The sequence below is a fragment of the Anas acuta genome, chromosome 1 (genome assembly GCF_963932015.1).
Source record: "Anas acuta chromosome 1, bAnaAcu1.1, whole genome shotgun sequence".
Classification (NCBI taxonomy): Eukaryota; Metazoa; Chordata; class Aves; order Anseriformes; family Anatidae; genus Anas; species Anas acuta.
Window position 1 is genome coordinate 42,222,086 of NC_088979.1, and position 19,390 is coordinate 42,241,475.

The following is a 19,390-nucleotide window of genomic DNA, read 5'->3' on the forward strand; positions in this document are numbered from 1 at the left end:
TTAAGAAAAATAATTTTAAAATTTTATAATCAGTTTTGGGAGGGGCAGAGGAAAAAAGACTTGATTGAAATTGTGCTCAGTGCTCAGCTTCAGACACAATCAAATTCCAAAAGAATCCATACAGATGGAAGCTGTAGTTAAATTGTACATACTTACTGCATCGCATGCACGTTTCTAAAGCATTTTTATAAGGGTGTAGTTGAAGCCTGTAGTAGGTCAGAAAGAAGCCACAAAACTAACTTCACTGTTCAATTTCACGTGAACCCATTAGAAGCAATGTGATTTCACAGATGGACATGCAAAAATACTCCTTAAATATTGTGGGAGTAGAATGCTGCATGAATGAAATAGTAATGAAACAATACAAATGAAACAAGTTGTGCCAGGGCAGGTTTAGGTTGGATATTAGGAAGAACTTCTTTACCAAAAGGGTTGTGAGGCATTGGAATGGGCTGCCCAGGGAAGTGGTGGAGTCACCATCCCTGGAGGTCTCTAAAAGACGTTTAGATGTAGAGCTTAGGGATATGGTTTAGTGGGGACTGTTAGCGTTAGGTCAGAGGTTGGACTCTGATCTTGGAGGTCTCTCCCAACCTAGATGATGCTGTGATAAAGCAAGAGAATTAAGTTAGTTCACTTTAAATGAAAATACAATTTGTAGTAGAACTGTGGCATCTGACAGTTTAATTCGTCATTGGAAATATTTGGAATGCGAAACAAGGCTGCACCGATGGGCTGAGGTCAACTGTATGAAGTTCAACAAGGCCAAGTGCCGGGTCCTGCACCTGGGGCGCAATAACCCCAAGCAGAACTACAGGCTGGGAGAGGAATGGTTGGAGAGCTGCCAGACAGAGAAGGACCTGGGAGTGATGGTGGACAGTCGGCTGAATATGAGCCAGCAGTGTGCTCAGGTGGCCAAGAAGGCCAACGGCATCCTGGCTTGTATCAGAAACAGCGTGACCAGCATGGCTAGGGAGGTGATCGTCCCCCTGTACTCGGCTCTGGTGAGGCCTCACCTCGAGTACTGTGTTCAGTTTTGGGCCCCTCGCTACAAGAAGGACATCGAGGTGCTTGAGCGGGTCCAAAGAAGGGCGACGAAGCTGGTGAGGGGCCTGGAGAGCAAGTCCTATGAGGAGCGGCTGAAGGAGCTGGGCTTGTTCAGCCTAGAGAAGAGGAGGCTCAGGGGTGACCTTATTGCTCTGTATAAGTACATTAAAGGAGGCTGTAGCGAGGTGGAGGTTGGCCTGTTCTCCCACGTGCCTGGTGACAGGACGAGGGGGAATGGGCTAAAGTTACGCCAGGGGAGTTTTAGGTTGGATGTTAGGAAGAATTTCTTTACTGAAAGGGTTGTTAGGCACTGGAACGGGCTGCCCAGGGAGGTGGTGGAGTCACCATCCCTGGAAGTCTTCAAAAGACGTTTAGATGTAGAGCTTAGGGATATGGTTTAGTGGGGACTGTTAGTGTTAGGGTAGAGGTTGGACTCGATGATCTTGAGGTCTCTTCCAACCTAGAAATTCTGTGAAAAGTTGTCATACCATATCTTGGGTTAAATTGAATTATAGTTTTAAAAATCTATCACTTAGGAGGAAAATTAAGGATGTAAGTAAACAGCTGTAACAAATTGAAAATCCCTTGGACACTTCTCATTATCTCCTGCTAATTACAGCGCAACGGAGGCCAGCCTTCCTGCATGGAAATGTTTGATTGTTCTTGAGCATTTACTTTACCTATGCTTTTTTACTTGCATTTCTTATATGCATATGCAAAAAACAAAATGTTAACTTGGGGGGGGCACGGTAGTTTTTGCCTGAAAATGCCAAGTAATCTATGCATCCCACCAAATAAACATTTTAAGGTAGGAAGTTAATCTAGAAGTTGTAGTGGAGGGGAGCACTGTCATAAAGGCTCGTTCTTCTTTGAGTTTTCCTTTGTCTTTTACTGTTAACTTTCTGTTTTTACCACTGACTTTTCTTGTGTCTGTTCTTGTTCAGTAGAAGTGTTCTGGAAAAGTTTTATAAATCTGACACCTTTTTTTTTATCAGAGGCTATGCTTATGAGAGGAGTCGGGTGGGATGGGATAAGGAAGGAGTATGTGTTAAACAGATTTTTAGAAAAATCCTTTTATAAGGCTTTCCAGTGCCAATTGTGCAGGGGAACATTTGTTTTTATGTCAGAGTATTCCCTTTTCCGTCTCCAGCTGTGGGGTTTTGCCACAGTGTTGGTGAGCTAGTTTAGGCAGCTGGCTGGGCTGTAAAGCAGCTTTTGTTACTATTTGGATGGTGCATGGGGGTGTTTTTTGGGGGCGAGGGTGCTGAGAATTAGCTGTGTTTGGTTTAGGCAGGATATTGTTCTACCGAAGCTGAAACCAGAGCCTTCCAGTTGTTTCCTTCAGGATTCATCTCACAAAACCCAAATGGACTGGTAGTGGAGTTTCATGATGCATCTGAACCCACGGAGCACCACGTTCCTGCTGGAAGTGTGTGGGTGGTGGTGGTGGTATGCTGTGCTCACTTCTGTGCTTGCTCTTTTGTTTTTTCTTGGTACACAGGGAGCAGATTGAACACACTGAACAGGCAGAAAACAAATCTAATCTCTCGCCTTGTCTTCATACCTTACAAAAAAATGTATATTGTCTCATGAGGGTTAGCAAATAGGCTTTGGAATTGGCACAAGTGGAGGGGGCAACCATATGTTCCTCTAGCAGCTGTATTTTTATTTTTTTTTTTTTCACTTGGTCAGCCTGACTGGGAGCTGCCTCCATTGAACAGAAATGTGTATCTTTATCTTTATTACTTTTTTTTTTTAAAGTACCAAGCACAAATTAATTATTTCCTAGCTGTTTTTTTCAAAGGCTGAAGAAAGTCACTGTCTTTGGTTTAACCCCAACCCATGTTTGCGGTATGCACTATTTTGTGAATTATTGCCACAAAATATTCATATGATTTGTTTTGGAGTATGTTACACTGCAGTTTTGTCAGTCTGAATTTTGAATCTGTATTTTGTTCTTTTAGGTTCGATTCTACGAAGTAGTCCATTCCTTGAGAAATGAGCTAAGTGACCTACAGACGAAAAAGCAGACCCTAACAGAAGAACTAAGTGGGTACAAATCCCAACTGAAGTGTGTGACGGAGGTCTGTGTACTTAATTATCTCAATTAAGAAACTGTGTGAATATACATACTTATGTGTGTCATAGAATCATAGGGACACTCATCTCTCTACAGATATTGCTACTTATAAACTTGTTCTCCAAATCATTATTTATGTATATGATACAAAGTTAGTTTGATATATGATAGTTTTAGATAGTTTTATATGATAAAAGTTAGTTTGGGGGATGGAGAGAGAGGAAAAGTGCTATTTATGTGTTTGTATAACAGCTAATTTTATGTTATAGCTACCCTGCAAGATCTACTTACAAGCTTCCTGCTGTTAAGGTAAGACATAGCTCATACCAGCTATGTCATACTGTTTGATGGTAAAATCCAAATAGGTGAAGCTGAGACAGCAGATTCATCCATGAGTAGTCAAAACCACAAATGATCAGCATATAGTTTTCAACATGGTGGTTCTGTTAAAAAAAAAAAAAGTTTCACCTTTTGTTTTCATAATATATAAATGACTTTTTTTTTGCATTCTTCGGAGTTGCATCTTCTCTGTTATGCTCTTCAACTTCATACATTTTTATTTTCTAATTTATCATTCTACTAGACAGACAATTTGATTTTGGGTAAGATAAATATCTAAAGTAGAGAAAAGTTATTTAGACATATTTAGGTTTTGTTTTCAGGCTAAAGAAGTTGAAACAATATAAGGAGAATGCTATTTTTTAAGGTATTTATAAATACTAATAGTATCCTTCTACAGCTAGGATGTTGATTAGTTTTGTATTGTAGCTTATTTCTGCATAAATCTGGAGCTTCAGCTACCCAGACTGTATTTATCTATATCATGGCTGACAGACTTAAATGCCACTGTCATTTCATTACTTCTGAAATTATTCTTCAGTTACCACATCTTTTCCTTTTTTATTTTTTTTTTAATTTTTTACTTTGAAATTTACTTATGGAATAATCAAGCGTAAAGAGATGGTAAATCATGCAGGGTAGTCCTGTGAAAATGTTATCTTCATTTTTCTTCTTGATTGAATTTGGCAAAAAAAAAAGTCAATAAAATCTGTGCATTTATATGCTTCAGCATTAGTTTGTGCTCATCTCTGATCATATTTGAGATCAGATTAATGATGCTGACTTTGATTTACAAGGGTACTTTCATTCATTGTACATCTAATGTGCCCTGACTTAGTAAATTCTATAGGAGTATTTCATACTTGAGAGACTTAGCTGACATCCATGTTAATTTTGCTGCAGCAATTAAATGCAGTATTAGATGATTAAAATTGTGCTAGAAAACACAATTGGCACAGACCTTTGGTACAGACCTTTCTTTAAAGTGTACGTTTCTCTGTTGTTTTTTTTTGTTCTTGTTTTTAACCACATGATGGCACTATCCACCTTTCCCACTGACTTATTTTTCAAACATTAAAGTTTACTGTGATTTTCTTCTGATGCTGATGAGAAAGCACTAGACGTTACCTGTGTTAAATTGAGGTGTTTGTTTTTGCTTATACATAATCATGCTTAAACTGGGAGACAATTAGTGAGATTAAGTACGTCATTTATTAAAAAAAAAAAAAAAGTCAGAAAAGATATCCAGATGCTGAAATGTCACAAGTTTTACAGCTACTAATAAAAATAAGTCATTAGGACTCATTTCCTTTTCTCTGAAATCTCATTTCCTAGGTTTCAGATAAGATCAGTTAGTACGTTTGGATTAACTTGTAGGGTTGGGTTTAACGTAAAGTTTTCCCCCTGTCCATTATGTGTAGAGGTGACATGTTTTGGAAATTCAATGAATATGGCCTGATAATGGTATTTTATGTACGGAGAGACATGAGTCTCAGTATTCTGCTTCTAGCAAGTTCAGATTTGACCCAACAATGAATATCACCGTAACAAGGTACCTCAGTTTCTTTCCTATAAGGCAAGAGGAGCATCAAAATGTGAGGGTACTTTAGAATCTCTAACATACTTAGTACACTAAAGCTAATATACATCAGCATTTTTTGCAGCGTACGAATAAATGGTTTCAATGTGTACTGTTGGAGTTAACTTTGCCACTTGAACTCCTTTGATAAGGTCAGGCGTCACTACGAGGAAATATATCAACAGGAAATAAAGCATAGTTTCATTCAGTTTTATTTAATCTCTTGCACCCTTTTACTACTGTTGTGTAATAATCATTCTTTATTTCCAGTTGCATGAAATACATGTACAGTTGCTGAAGTTCCTTGCCTATGATTAAAAAAACTTTATGCTCTTTGAATGCTTCCTCTGGTTTCCTGTCCGATGTTTCTTACCACTTAAGTTTTCTCTGTCAGTTGTATTTCTTTTCTCTATTCTACTCACAAACTGAAACCAGACACTTTGTTGAAAACTTCTTTAAGAAACTACAAATGCAGTTTCTTGAAATACAATCATCACTGAAGTTGATCTTTTTTTTTTCTTCCCTGTAAGAATAAACCACTTTCTATAATGTATTTGTTTTTTCAGCATTGCAAATGATTATGGCTCTTCCTAATTAGTTTCACCTTCCTTTTTTCCCCTTTGTAGAAACATGGAAAGGAATTAAAATATGCGCATATCTCCAGTCTTTCTATTAACTAGAAATAGTCTTGGGGGGAAGAGGAGCTTGCTAGCTTTTCTGGCTGTTCACGGAAACACTAGGTCTGCATAAGTTTTATATTTGTAGATATTTACTCAGAAATAAAGACGTAAGAAATATGAGAAAATTAGCGATAGACTCACAGGAAATCCAGGAAATCCATCTAGCCAGTACAGAATTGAGGAGGTGGGGTTATCGGGGAGTATAGTGATATAACAAGGAGTAATGGCTTAAACTAAAAGAGGGGCAATTGAGTTAAAAACAACAAACACAACAAAAACAAACAAACAAACAAAAAAAACTTTATATTTACTCTAAAAGTAAAAGGCACTAGGACAGGTTGCCCAGAGAAGCTGTGGATGCCCCATCCCTGGAGGTGTTCAAGGCCAGACTGGATGGGGCTTTGAGCAACCTGGTCTGGTGGGAGGTGTCCCTGCCCATGGCAGGGGGGTTGGAACTAGGTGAGTTGCTTAGGAAGGAGCTTGTTTGGCAAAGCAGACATAGCCTTACACAAAAACGAGCACTGGGAAACTCAGTACAGTTGCCTGGTGTTATAGCCACTCAGCCAACTGAGCTTACAAGTCTACAGCTGCACTAACTAGGAACCTTGCTTCTGTAAAACCTGAATTGTCATTGTAGCCTTGTAAAAGAACTAATTGTCCGAGACTTGACGAATCTGCATCTTCTTTCTCTATAGGCAATTTCATAAATTTATTTGTACTAGAACAAAAATTATTTCTGATTTCAGGCTACAAAAGGCATCTTTTAAGTATTTATCACTTGCCTTTGTGCCCTTCGGTATGTGAAAACATACTTTCCTTGTTCAAAAAGGACTGGAGGTCTGAAGTGTTTATCAGCCTCTGTTAACACTCATTTAATTCCCCATATGCAGAGCAGTAAGAGCAAGAAACTTACAACTTTGTTACAGAGTTTTCTTGTTGATTGTCTGTCGCAGCTTTCAGTTAGCATTTAATCAAAGCCTGCTGAATCTAACACAGGCCCAGTAGGGTGGGGAGCTGCTTCTGAGGACTGGTAGGAAAATTTTGAAGGCTTTTTTTCTAGCACTGCAACATAATCTGATAAACACATCTGGTGTCAAAAGATCTTTGCCTCTATTTTCTGTTTTTTAAGTGATTGATACAAGTAGTTCAGCAGTACTACAGCTTCGTTGGTGGCTTTCTTTATGTAATCATTGCATCTTGTGATTTAGATTGGCACAATTGCCTTGGTTTCAGGTTCAGCAGCAACAGTCCTGGCGGGAGGTGGTGAAACTTGTGAAAGTGCTGTTCCTGTGTATTAGTGCTGATGGATCTCTTATCAGGTGTATAGGACAGATTTCTTTCAGTTCTCCTTTTGCAGTGCTCAGTACTTCAAGTACGAATGAATGACGTTGGCATTGCCACCTTTGGAGATACAGGTAGAAAAAGAAAGTCCAGGTATAGAGCTAGATTACCAGGAGCTTGCCAGAAACGAAACCAACTTCTGATGTGGGTGTTGCCAGGCTGAACAGCAGGGTACTATTTTCAGAGTCATTTGATTCCAGAGTGGTTAGAGCCTTTACTCAAACTGGTGTAATTTACTTCCCTCCCTCTCTCTCTCTCTCAAGACTGCTAGTCTGAGAAGGAAATTCTGCTTCTCTTTGTAGCTCTAGAAGATCAAATATTGCTTTCTTCATTTTGGCTACAAGTTTCTTGGCAATGTTTTCCAGGAATTCAGCCCTGATACAATTTTATCAGGGCTTCCTTTCTGTAGCTATAACTGTTTTTCTGTAAAGTTGCCTTCAGGACTTGTAATCAAATTTATAGTTTGACAGTTATCTAAAAGCTTTGGGTAGCTGAAAGGCAAAATTGGGCGTATGTAGGCCAAAGGTCTTTTCTAAGACCTCGTCTCTGAATTGGGATTAGTAGCTGTCAGGTTTTGCTAGACAGATCTTACAATTTTCTGTGTGATAATGTTTCCCAGCTGGAAGAAAAACATTTCTATGGCCTTCAAAGAACAAACTAAGCTATTGCATCCAAAGGGTCAGTTGGCACTAGATGTGTCTGGCTGAGTTGTAAAATCGAGGCTGCTATTGCCACTCCAGAAACACCATGTTCCCTAAGATTTCTGCTGAAGGTTTCACATCTGTAACTAGACTGCACGCTAGAAGCCTTCCCCAAACACCATTGCTTTCTAGTGGTGCTTTGATTACTTTGCCTCTGCATTGTTCTCTGGAAGGGACAAATAAGGCTTCAGTTCTGGGTTAACTGTGTTTCTCCTTTCTTTCATTAACATTTATTTTGTACAGGAAGAAAGCTGCAAAGAAAGAATTTCTACCAATAACTGTTAGTTCAGGGCAGCAATTTAACATTTTCAAGCCTCAGGAAAACTCATGTATCTATTGAAATTCTCTTTCCTATCTAATGTTCTTCTACCTCTTGATAGAAAACTCTGGCTTGTGTAGATTGCTGGTTGTTGTTCAGAAGGACCAAATAGCTTAATTCCGGTGTCTAATGCAATGATCCAAAGGACTTTTTTCATCTGAGAACATCTAAGTGAAGAGTAGATTCTCATCAACTCAGATCCAAAGAAAAAGAGCTTGTTATTTTCCGCCAGTTTCTTTTGCAGAAAAGGCCATCCTTACCTTTCTTGCAGAACTTTACTGTTTTGAAAGTAGATAAATGTTTTCATTTATCATTTTTAATGGCAGGTAGTGTCCTATCTACAGTCCTTGGCAGATTACCAATTTCATACCAACATACTAGAACAGAAGTTTTATTCATCCAGTTACGCGTAACATTTTCCTGTTGTTTGGACAGTTGTATTCAAATAAAAACTGTATTGACCAATAAACAAATTGAAACAAAATGCCATTTTTACTAAGAATCAGCAGCTCATTCAAATAGTGAAGGAGTTTGCACATCGCAATGATATAGTAGCTTTACATTTGCAGAGGCTTTTAGGTACTTTAGAATATGAATAGAAAGTGCTAGCTCGTGTGAGTTATCCTTCAAAGATGAAGTTCTTTGAAATAGGCTTTTTAAAAGCAGGATCACTTTCTTTCACAGGCTTATCTGTCAATAGTGTGAAGTCATACTACTTTTACTTGATTGGCTGATAAATCTTTTCGTGCATTTCTGTTGTTTATCTTCTCATCCCCACAGGCCTTTCAAAAGATCAGTAAATCCCTAGCACGTAATATGTCTCACTGAATTTGTTCAAAAAGTATGTCATCCATGTTTTGTACTTGGAATTTAGGTACGTGTTTGTTTCAGTGACTACCCTAAGTTGCTCTTCATTCCAGATGGAGGATAAAAGCGAAGCTTAATATCATAAAACTGAGGTCTGTCATTATATCTTTAGTTTCTGTATCTGCTTTGGGTTTAAAATGGTGCAGATTATATAAGATTAGAATCTTTTGCTTGAAACAGCTTCCTATCAACAGTATTTGTAAAGAAAATTGAAATACTTTTTGGTAGGGACTACTTCTCATGCTCTCTAGAAACCATCTGCTCTGGTTAAACACTGGGTCTGTTGGACATTTCTATTAATTTCTTTAGGCAATGTATGCCTACCCATCTCATATAGCAGAGGTTCATTTGTTTTAACCACCTCATTAGTCTGAGTTGCTACTGTGTGCAGTAGTAAGAGTTAGTAAGAATCTGAAGAAAAGCCATGCGTTGTTGGTAAGATCACCATAATCATGTTCCATTGCAAGTAAGTAATGTTTATCCTTTACATTTTGTTAAGATTTGTCAGCTTATTTAAACAAGTTATTTTTATTTATTGGTGTTATTTCCAGTTCAGGTCCTTGAAAGTATCTTGATCCATTTAAAAGCCCCCTTTCTGCTTCAGCAGGACATGTTCATCAGGACGTCCAAGCTATCTTTTGGAGATAAATTGAAAGATAAAGATGTTCCAGTGCAGAGATCTTAAAATCAGTTCAGGGTATACGAATGTTATAAACCAAATTAACCTCATCGCATTCAAAGCAGAGCTTATTCTTCCTAAGCACAGGCAGCTTGATTGCTTGTATTTAAGATGTATTGCTATAGAAGTCCAGAAGTCTGTTTATCTGCTACCTGGAGTTATGCATACTGTAGGCTTTTCTCTGTGTTAGTCTATATAGCCTGAATGTTTGACTTGCCTTGTTGCTGCTTTTTCCTGTGATTAAAATGCTCCTTTCACACCTAAAAGATCACGTAATGGGATCTTATGATTTATGCAGTAGAATTAGTATTTTTTCAAGAATTACTCTAAATCTTGAAAAACAATAAAACCAAAAAAAAAAAAACACCTATGTTTAATTACGTGTTTAAGTGTTTGATAGTTGAAATATGTCTTGGTATCACTTTTCAAAAGTAGACTTTAATGTCCCCATATTGCCTGAGCTATCTTGTAGCTTGACATTATCATGACATTAACAACTGATTTGTTGAGTAAAATTCAAATCCTATTTTAAGTCTCAGGTGTTAGAAGGTGCAAATTTTGCAGATATTTAACTTCTAATTGGTGCTTTAGAGATGTTCATGACAGATTTGTCTGGAGATGTGCTTGGAAACACATCTGTAGTTCACCAATTTTAATTTTATACTTCTGGTAATTGTCTTCTAGGTGCTAAATCTGTAAGACTGTAGGAGTTTTAATAGCCCACTCTGTGAGTGGTGTATAAATTCCAGCATGATATTAGTAACGGAATGGCACAGGATATCTACAAAGGAATTGTATCAAAACTTAACCTTTCAGTCTGCACTTAACTTTCAAGTGCCCTTACCACCGTATCCTATTGCAAGATGAGTCATGTTTGCGCTTGTACTTGCACCTGTATGTTCCATATTTGAAACTCTATTTAAGTGGTAGACAACAACTTAAAAAAAAAATCTGACAGAGGCTTTACTGTTATTATAATGCTATCTTTAGAAATTATGGCATATTAATTACTTATAGACACTCTTCTATAGTCCTGGCTTGCTTAATGTATATCATTAATTAGGATAAACCTAAAAATAAGCAACATATATCAGTACATTAGGATGGATAACAATTGTGTCTATAGATTACATATTCTTACTGATTTTCTTCCAGAATTTTCAGAAAAACTTTTTAAAGCTGTGATTTTGTGTAAAATTGTGATCTATGTGATTTTATAGCAAGTAAAAGTTGCGAATTTGTGAAGTATATGTGTCAACAACATACCTACAGTAAGATTAGTAGGTCAGTTGTGCATTTCTGTAATGTCTAACAAGCATTTAGGTGTTTTTTTCCAAAAGACATTCTGTTCGGGTTTCTTTATGGTGCCTCTGAGTTTGGTAAAGAGCATTCTTTGTACATTTCCATCCCTATCCTTGAATATTATCCTTGTATTTGCTCCTCCTAGGAAGCCATATCTAGGATTCACCCACTCCATATGTCCTGCTGTCTATATAGCCTGTTGTTGTGAACTTCTCTTGCCTATTAAAAACTAGCTAAAGACTTTTATATGCCTGTCTAAAACATAGCTTGTAATTTATTTTTGAAAAATTAAGTACTTACTGCAGTTTTTGACTGCAAAATTAATTTACAGTGGAGTAACGATTGATTCTATAGTCACGTCTTAAGGCTGAAATTTTGACAGAAGTTCCCAAAGCTTCTGAATGACCAACCGTCATAAGCAGACTGGTTTTGAAAATGTCGTATAGGTGGTGTGACTTGTGTCCTGTTACAGCCAGTGTCCTACAAATGTGTAGGATATACGTGTATGAGGGCTACTGGTCTAAGAAGTTGGGCTAATGGACAAGAGCATTAGGAAAAAAATAGGTATATTAATCAACAGTTAAAATAAGTTTGACAATCCATATAGCTGGTTACTTTGTGGTGTGTACAAGACTGACAAATGAAAATACTACTGCTTGAATATATACAAGTGGACTTCACAACGTTTGGACTGTGATTGTTTTAAGAAAATCTAAGTATAGCTGTGGTCACTTTAAAATGTCTTGCATTCTAGAGCTATGAAGATGAGCGGAGGAGTCGGTCAGAACTTGAGGTTAGATGCCAACGTTTAACACTGGAACTGGCTGATACCAAGCAGATGATTCAACAAGGTGATTACAGACAAGAGAATTATGATAAAGTAAAATGGTAGGTATCTCTAAACTTCATGTTCTACTAATACACAAATATTAATAGATTAAAAGTTTTTTAGTTTAGTCAATCAAGGTTGAAGTTTCATTTCATGATTTTTGGCTCATGTGTGCCACTTATTTAACCTTACCTGTCCACTAATAACTCAGCTATGTCGCATAGAACATTGCAGTCATGAAATGACAAACACGTTAAAATCTGGTGCATCAAATTATCTTCCTAAAAGTTTATTCAACAATTTCCTGTGTTTTCAGAAGAGCCTACCTGTTGCATTGCAACTATAGAAATGAGAGCTGTCAATTACAAAAGTCTTAGGAAAAATACTATTTTTAGAGCTTAAAAGCTGTGATCTAACAAAATGGCCAGGGCTCTACTGCGGGGTGCCCACACAGTGAATTAAGAGAGTAGGACCCTGGGAATTAATGTTTAACAATTTAAACATTAACATGTTTAACAACCATAAATCTGAAAGGGCAGTTATGAGAACTGAGATTTGAAGATTCTCTTCATCAGAGAATCGTAAGAAAACCTTTGTGGAACTACAGAAAGTTCAAGCGTCTCCATTTTTAAAATACAAATTTTAGGGTTCTTGCCTTTGGTTTGAGTGCCCATCTCAAAAGCAAAATAGTGAAAATAGACTTTTTATAAATACACTCAGACACATACTTCACAGTCTGTCTCCCCAGCGGCTTTTTCAGTTTGCTTCCGAGTACATGAAATCTGGCCTTTGGCAGATTTTTTGGGAAATGGATTCAAAAATGAGGTTTATGAATAGAAAACACCCTGTCAGTTCCTTGTTGTTCATACTGCATAATCTCAGGTACAGTTATTGACACAAATGACTGTGCCACTAACTCATTTGAAAGAGGGTCTGTCTTCTGGATAACTGTTCACAGCCATATATACTAAAACAACCTTGGAATCTACCTGGAAGCCTGTTGCAAATAGGATGGATTGATGCTATGGTTTGCTTCCCATGTGCAACTGCATCTTATTAAGTGGATTGTAATAACTTTCTTGTGAATGGCCCCTGTGTTTAACAGTGTACATTTAAAATAGTCTTGAGTTGAAAAAGGCATGAATGAACGTGCCAAAACTATATTTGAGAGAGTAGGTTGTATTCATCTAGGTAGGCACAGACGAAGAGGAGGGGAAGGAGCACTATTGGCATGCCTGCATCAGGATATTTGGGAGCATTGCGGGAGTTAATCACTTCCAGGCTCATTTCTGCCTTTAAAAATGTTGCGTTAAATCTTCTGGTTCTGGTGTAATGCAAGTTATCTCAGTTCTAAAGCTATGCTTATGCTTAATATAAAAGTGGTCAGCTTTTTTTTCCAAACTGCAGGCTCACTGGCTCATTCATTCCACTGTTCTGACAGGGTCAGATACAGTGGTGACAGAGTTGCTTCTTTGTGCATATGGGAAGCACTGTTATTCAGGACACCAAGGTAATTTTTGCAGATGTTTGATGTATATTTTAAATATGAGAAGAGTAGAGTTACTTCCTCTGGCATCAAGGGACTGTATACAGGGGAGAGCAGCAATTGAGAACAACTGTGCTTCGCTTTCTGTGTGATTAGGAATATGGGAATGAAGTCACTTCAGTTTTTATCCAACTTAAATTATCATGGGAAATAGCACCAAAATCTTGTCAAAACTGGAAGGTTAGATGAGGGTACCTACATTTCTCCTCTTAGCAATGAAATGTACAGCCCAAAGTTACACTAAAGAAGAATAATCAGAAGAGGATGAAATAATTTAGGATAGGGATTCAGAATTAGTATACTGTAATTTAGAATCATTGCTTAAATACTTAAATGAAGAAAACTCTTCCCTATAATAAGACACTAGCTGCCCTGTGAGTGACTTGATGGTAGAATTCAGTGTCATGAACTGAAAGAAGGCTGAGAAATAACTAAAGCATAGGACTCCTGTTCATTACATTTTACGTGTCTAATAATTTCACTTTATTTTAACAGTGAACGTGATGCATTTGAACATGAATTGTCAGAACTCAGAAGAAAATATGAAATATTAGAGATGTCACATAAAGCACAAGCTAAAGAAAGAAATGATTTATCGAAAGAGGTAAACTTTAAATTTCGTATTTCGGTAATTGTCTTTCTTCAACTTGGGAGTTTGATTCTCTGTCTAGTCAAGTCTGTAAGCACCTGTAGGACTATGGAATAATTTGTATTAAGATGGCCCTTGGGATGCCAGCTGGTCCAGTCCCTCCATGCAGAGTAGAGCCACTTTATGTCAGGTTGTTTACAGCTTTGTCAAGTTTTTAATGTCTTTGAGGGTGGGCGTTCTGTGTCCTTTCAGGACAACCCGTTCCATTGTTTGTCTGTCCTCTTTGTGAAAAAGTCTTTGTAAAACCTGGTCAGAGGTGTTGCGGATTGTTGCTGTTGCCTATTGTCCTGTCACTATGCACTTCCGAGACTCTGGTCCTGTTTCTGTGTTCCAATTATATAGGTGAAGATAACAATAAGATTTTCCCTGTCCAGATTTGTCTTCTGGCAGCTAGGGAAGGAGGAAGGGGAAAACAAACAAACAAAAAAACCTTGTTCTCTGAGCCCCTTCATGTGTTGTAGCTTATGACCATCTTGGTAGAATTCTGGCCTTGGTACCGTATGTTAATGTCCATCTTTATGGGGAGCTTTGGTACAAAAACCTAGTAGGTACATGGCTTTCTTTGCTGTCAGGGTGCAATTGTGGCTTATGTTCAATTTGTTCAACCTATTACCTATGCAAGCCATATCTTGCTGGCAAAATGTTTATTATGGGAGGCATCTGAAAGCTATGCAAAAGTCCAAGTAAATGACATTGACAGCTGTTTGTCCATCTGGGGAGCCAGCCTCGTCAGCTTTGCCAGATCTTGGTAAATCCATGTTAGATGTTTCTAGTCTCTTGTTCCTCCATGCTTGTAGACATGTCTTCCAGGAGGATTTGCTTTGTAATCTTTGAAGGGAGTGAGTTTAGACTAGACCAACTCATAGTTCCCTAGGTCCTCACCTTGAATATGGATTCTAGCTGTCAGAAGGCTCTTACTTGCTATGGTCTTCCAAGCAGGAGAGCACCCTCACAGCAATATCAGCCAGCTCCCTCAACATGGCTCATATGCTGTGTGTTTTTCCCTGGATGTGTGTACACACCATGTTCCTAGCTCTCTAGCTCAGTCTTCCTTTGTTTCAGTAGTCCAAAGGCTGAATGCTATGAGTATGCCCCCTCTATCAAAAGGTGCAGAGCCAGTTACAATTTACTTTAAATCTTTCTGACCAGTAGTGACGATCGGGCAGAGCTACCGTATGGCTTGTTTTGTCGCATATGTGGAATACATAGTTTTCTCTTCTTTGTGACTCTTAGGTAACTGAAACATTACTGACATTTCCTTCACTTTGCAGAAGTTAGGACTGTGTCAGGAATAAAAACACTGCTGCTCTGGACCTCTTCTTTCCATTGACGAGAAGAATTCCAGTGCTGCTTGCCTTTTGGGCAGGGCTGTCCGCTAGGCTGGTAGACTTATTTTTTTCGATGTGTCTCCATTAGTCTTTGAAAGTGTTTCTGTTGGGAAGATGAATAAATGCCTTGTCAGATACAGAGGGATTCTCACCTTTCTTAGGGTTCTAGTGAGTTCTGATTCCCGTTAGGTCAGTCACTTCACACAAGTCTCAAACATTACCGTTTGGTAGCACTAGTATTTCACAAAAGAAATTCCTTCCAAGAGCCAGAGGCCTGCTAGGTCAAGAGGAACATTCATTTGTTGCTTCTCAGTTCATTAGTTTATTCATCCAAGGGTCACAGTGGTTCAGTGATGGCACCCTGTTGAGCACGTATGATAACTTTTGGGTCAAGGAACTCAGAAACACATATGGAGAGTGTTTCCAAATCCACTGGCTTATCTATAGGATTTGGTTGCTTATACCAGTACAAGCTTTCATTGCTTAGTATCCATTATCACTATTTCTGCATCTAGATTGTTTATAGGGAGGATTTGTTCGCTGAACCTCCAGGATTAGTTTTTTACCTTAAGTTAGCTAGTTAGGAGTGAATCATCCAGAACTTTAAAAATCACTAAAGGGTTTTTCTCTGAGGTAGGTGTAACATTGCAACAGCTTTCCAGGAGGGAGAAAGGTGATGTTTTGTTTTTGCTTTACTGAATCTCAAGAAAGAAACTTCATCAGTTTCTAATTACCATTGTATAATTTTCAGGTGATTTGTAGCTCAATGCAACTTCAGTGCAAAACTAAGGCTACTTTTTAAGCTGGTTTTATGTACAGAAATCTTACTGGGAAACACCAAAAGGAACAGGGAAAAAATTGATTAGCTATTCTGAATAAATCTTGTGAATTTTATTAATTTATTTTAATGTGATACGTAAGAGACACTGCATGAGAAGGTTATTCTTGAGTTTTGTACTTGTCTGGGCAAGAATCAAGTGGAGGATCTCTGCTGACTGACAGTGGCAGCGTAGTGAGACCAATTACTTCCTAGAGAATTCAAGGGAGGTTGTGTTCCTTAGGGTTTCTGAACAGTGTTACACATTAAGTGGTGACTATAGCTACCACTTACAAGAGTACTTGTCTGCCTAATTTTGCAGGTAGCTATAGAGATCTTCTGAAAAAAAAAAAAAAGAAACAATTTGATGTTTTGTTAGAAATTCTTTTATTTTCTCTTTCATAGCAATCTGAAGGTTTTGTTAAGCTGTTTCTTCATCAATGTTTTAGCATTGTAAGGGGATATCAAAATGCAGGTTTGTTCTCATCCTGCAACAATGGCCAAGAAAGCATTGTCATGTACATGGAGATGTATGAAGGCATCAAGGGCTGAGGTGTAGCAGCAATAATGTTTTTTTTATTAATTTTATACTAAGTAAATCTTAAAAGGAAAAAAAATAGTACCACTTTAAACTAAAATACCACTTCAGGCGTAAGTGTTTACACAGTGTATATTCCAGGGGAGGGAGGAGTTGGAGGGCTATGAACTTCTAGATTTTTCTTCAAGTAATAATGCATAAAGTCTGTCATCACTGTAGATTGTACATATAACCTGTTACTTTGAGAGAGCAGACAGTCTTGTGTTTTTTTCCCCTTAAAACAAAGTATAGGATAGGCATTTACACCTTATCCTCAACGGTGTTCATGTTCAGCAAGTGGTCAAATAGAGAGAACTGTGCCTGAAGAGCTTTTTTCCCTATGACTTCTCAGCTGCTAAACTACCTGCTTCTTGTGGGTGACTCAAATATCTCCTTTAAGTAACCTTTTTGTGCTTTTATGACTCAGGAGGCATGAATTCTGTTTAAAATGTGTACAGGATGTTTACATGTCTTTGGGGACGTGTTTCTCATAAGTTATTAATTTATTATTCTTTTAACTTGACATGTGACATCCTTGGGAGCTTAAACTGCAGAATTATTGAAGTTGATAAAAGTGCCTTTTGCTATTGTATTTGTAATCGGACCACTCAGCACAAGTGACATTATGCTCTGTGGTTGTCCTCTGACAACGTTAATATCAAATAGATGTGGAGACCAGTTACAGCTATCTGTAGCAATGCTGTGCTAAACAAAGGTGAAAAAAATTGATGCATAGCCATCCTTGCTCTTGGTCCTGGCCTGGAACATTTTGTCTGTGGCAATCATAGTTCAGCCCCACAACTATCAGTTTTGCCTTTTCTTTATTGAGCAGTAATCAGTCTGTTGCCTTTAAACCCTTCGCTTATATTTCTTAGAGTATTGTAGCCAGTATGATGATGGGTTTGTATGAACGAACATATTTAGTATGTACCGTTTCTGATTTAGTACTATCAGTATTATTCAGTGCAATTACTATTCAATAGCTAACTGTTAAAGATACACAGGAATATTAAGGGGCTCTTTACACCTTTTCAGGTGCCAAATACCAAAAATAAATAATGAAAATTAATAAAACTTCAATTTTTTATGAAAAGTCTTTTTTTTGAGTGTAGAACTTCACCAACTTAAACATGATTATATATATTTTTTTTCAGTTTCAGTGTTTCATAGAATAGGGTCAAAAGGGAAAAATCTGTATGTGTGTGTTGGTTAAATATTTATCTAGAAGTTCACGTTAGTGTTCTTTTTAATGCCTTTTATAGCTGACAACCATACAACAATCCCTAAACCTGTTGCAAAAAGATAAAGATTATCTTAATCGCCAGAACATGGAGCTTAGTGTTCGCTGTGCACATGAAGAAGATCGTCTTGAAAGACTTCAGGTTCAGTTAGAGGATGCCAAAAAAGCTAGGGAAGAAATGTATGAAAAATATGTTGCGTCCAGGTAAGTTAGTGTGTCTTCACTTCTGTCAAGTAGTCATTATTTAACTTTTACCTTGTTTCTTGCACAAATCCTGTTTTAAAATAAAAATTATTAGCTTCCAGAAAACTAGCCTATTTTTGTGTAACTAGAAATAGAATGCTGCTCATGCTTTTAATGTGTATTTATACATGAGGAAAATTTTCTTAAAACTTTGATATAAGACTACAGCAGTGAAGGTTTCAGTACTGAAAGCTTACAGCAACAATGCTCTTTAGTAAGTAAAGTAAGGTAACTGTAATTAATTGCAAAAAAAAAAGAAATTATTCTAAGTGCATGTTTCACCTCTTTCATTGACAAATGACCTTTATTAAAAACAGGAATGTTTGAAAAGATAATCTAAACCATTTTTACAGAATAAAATATATTTAATTTTCACAAATGTTTAAAATAGGACATAGCTTGTTTCGTATCAGCTCTCAGTCTTTCATATCTCAGGTCTGAATACAGATATTCTAACGTTAGCCTAGAGAAACAAATTGACCATTGTGTGCTAGTCATTCATTACATGTATGTGGTAAATAGTGTCCAATTTTTATGCTATTTGAATTGATATTGGCATATGTAGTATTTCCGATTTGACATCCTGTACATTATTAACTGATATGTCATGTTACAAATATAGTACTGTACTATAAAACTTTAGACCACATTTAGATTTTTCTTATTCAAATTTCAAGGTTATCCAGTTCATGGATCATCTACATTTCTCTACATCTAGATAACAAAAATACTATTTCAAAATTTACCCCAAATATTTTCAAAATTTACCCCAAAATGATATCAGGTATTTGCCTATATGTAATTCATTAATGAACATACAGCCCTTTTTTGGTTAACAAGGTCCTTAGCAAAACAGCTGTGGGTTGGATGAATCTCCTCTTGAGCTTCAAGTATGAAGCCAGTTCAGCTTTCCTTCCTTCTATTTGAATCAGCAAGATGCAAACTGCATCTATAAATCTTGTGTCCTTTCATAAGTAAGATGAAGTGTCCTAAATACGACTCTCCTATAACACAACTAAAAGACAAATCGTAATCTAAATGGAAATATAAGAGCACTCTACTGAAATTACCAGCTATGGGGTTCCAGTTTGTATTGCTTACCAGAAGTCTAAGTATTACTCCTTTCCCTACAGTTGCTTCAGCAGCAGCTCAGTGTTCATTAAAAGGTGCTTAGCAGGTCTGTCAAGCTGCTTACTTAGAATATTTCCTTTAAACAAGTGGTATCGCTTG

General features: G+C 37.4%; 1 protein-coding gene across 4 annotated transcripts in view; it reads left to right on the forward strand.

Annotated features, from left to right (window-relative positions):
- PIBF1 (progesterone immunomodulatory binding factor 1) overlaps positions 1 to 19,390 on the forward strand; it is a 119,510-nt gene that overhangs the window by 8,662 nt on the left and 91,458 nt on the right. For 3 of the 4 annotated variants that reach the window (XM_068676054.1, XM_068676048.1, XM_068676074.1), the window contains exons 5-9: positions 3,009 to 3,128; positions 11,686 to 11,819; positions 13,202 to 13,270; positions 13,802 to 13,910; positions 17,940 to 18,121. In XM_068676054.1, coding sequence (XP_068532155.1) covers positions 3,009 to 3,128; positions 11,686 to 11,819; positions 13,202 to 13,270; positions 13,802 to 13,910; positions 17,940 to 18,121 — 614 coding nt within the window. The remainder of the gene's footprint in view (positions 1 to 3,008; positions 3,129 to 11,685; positions 11,820 to 13,201; positions 13,271 to 13,801; positions 13,911 to 17,939; positions 18,122 to 19,390) is intronic. The other variant, XM_068676064.1, reaches the window with a different exon arrangement.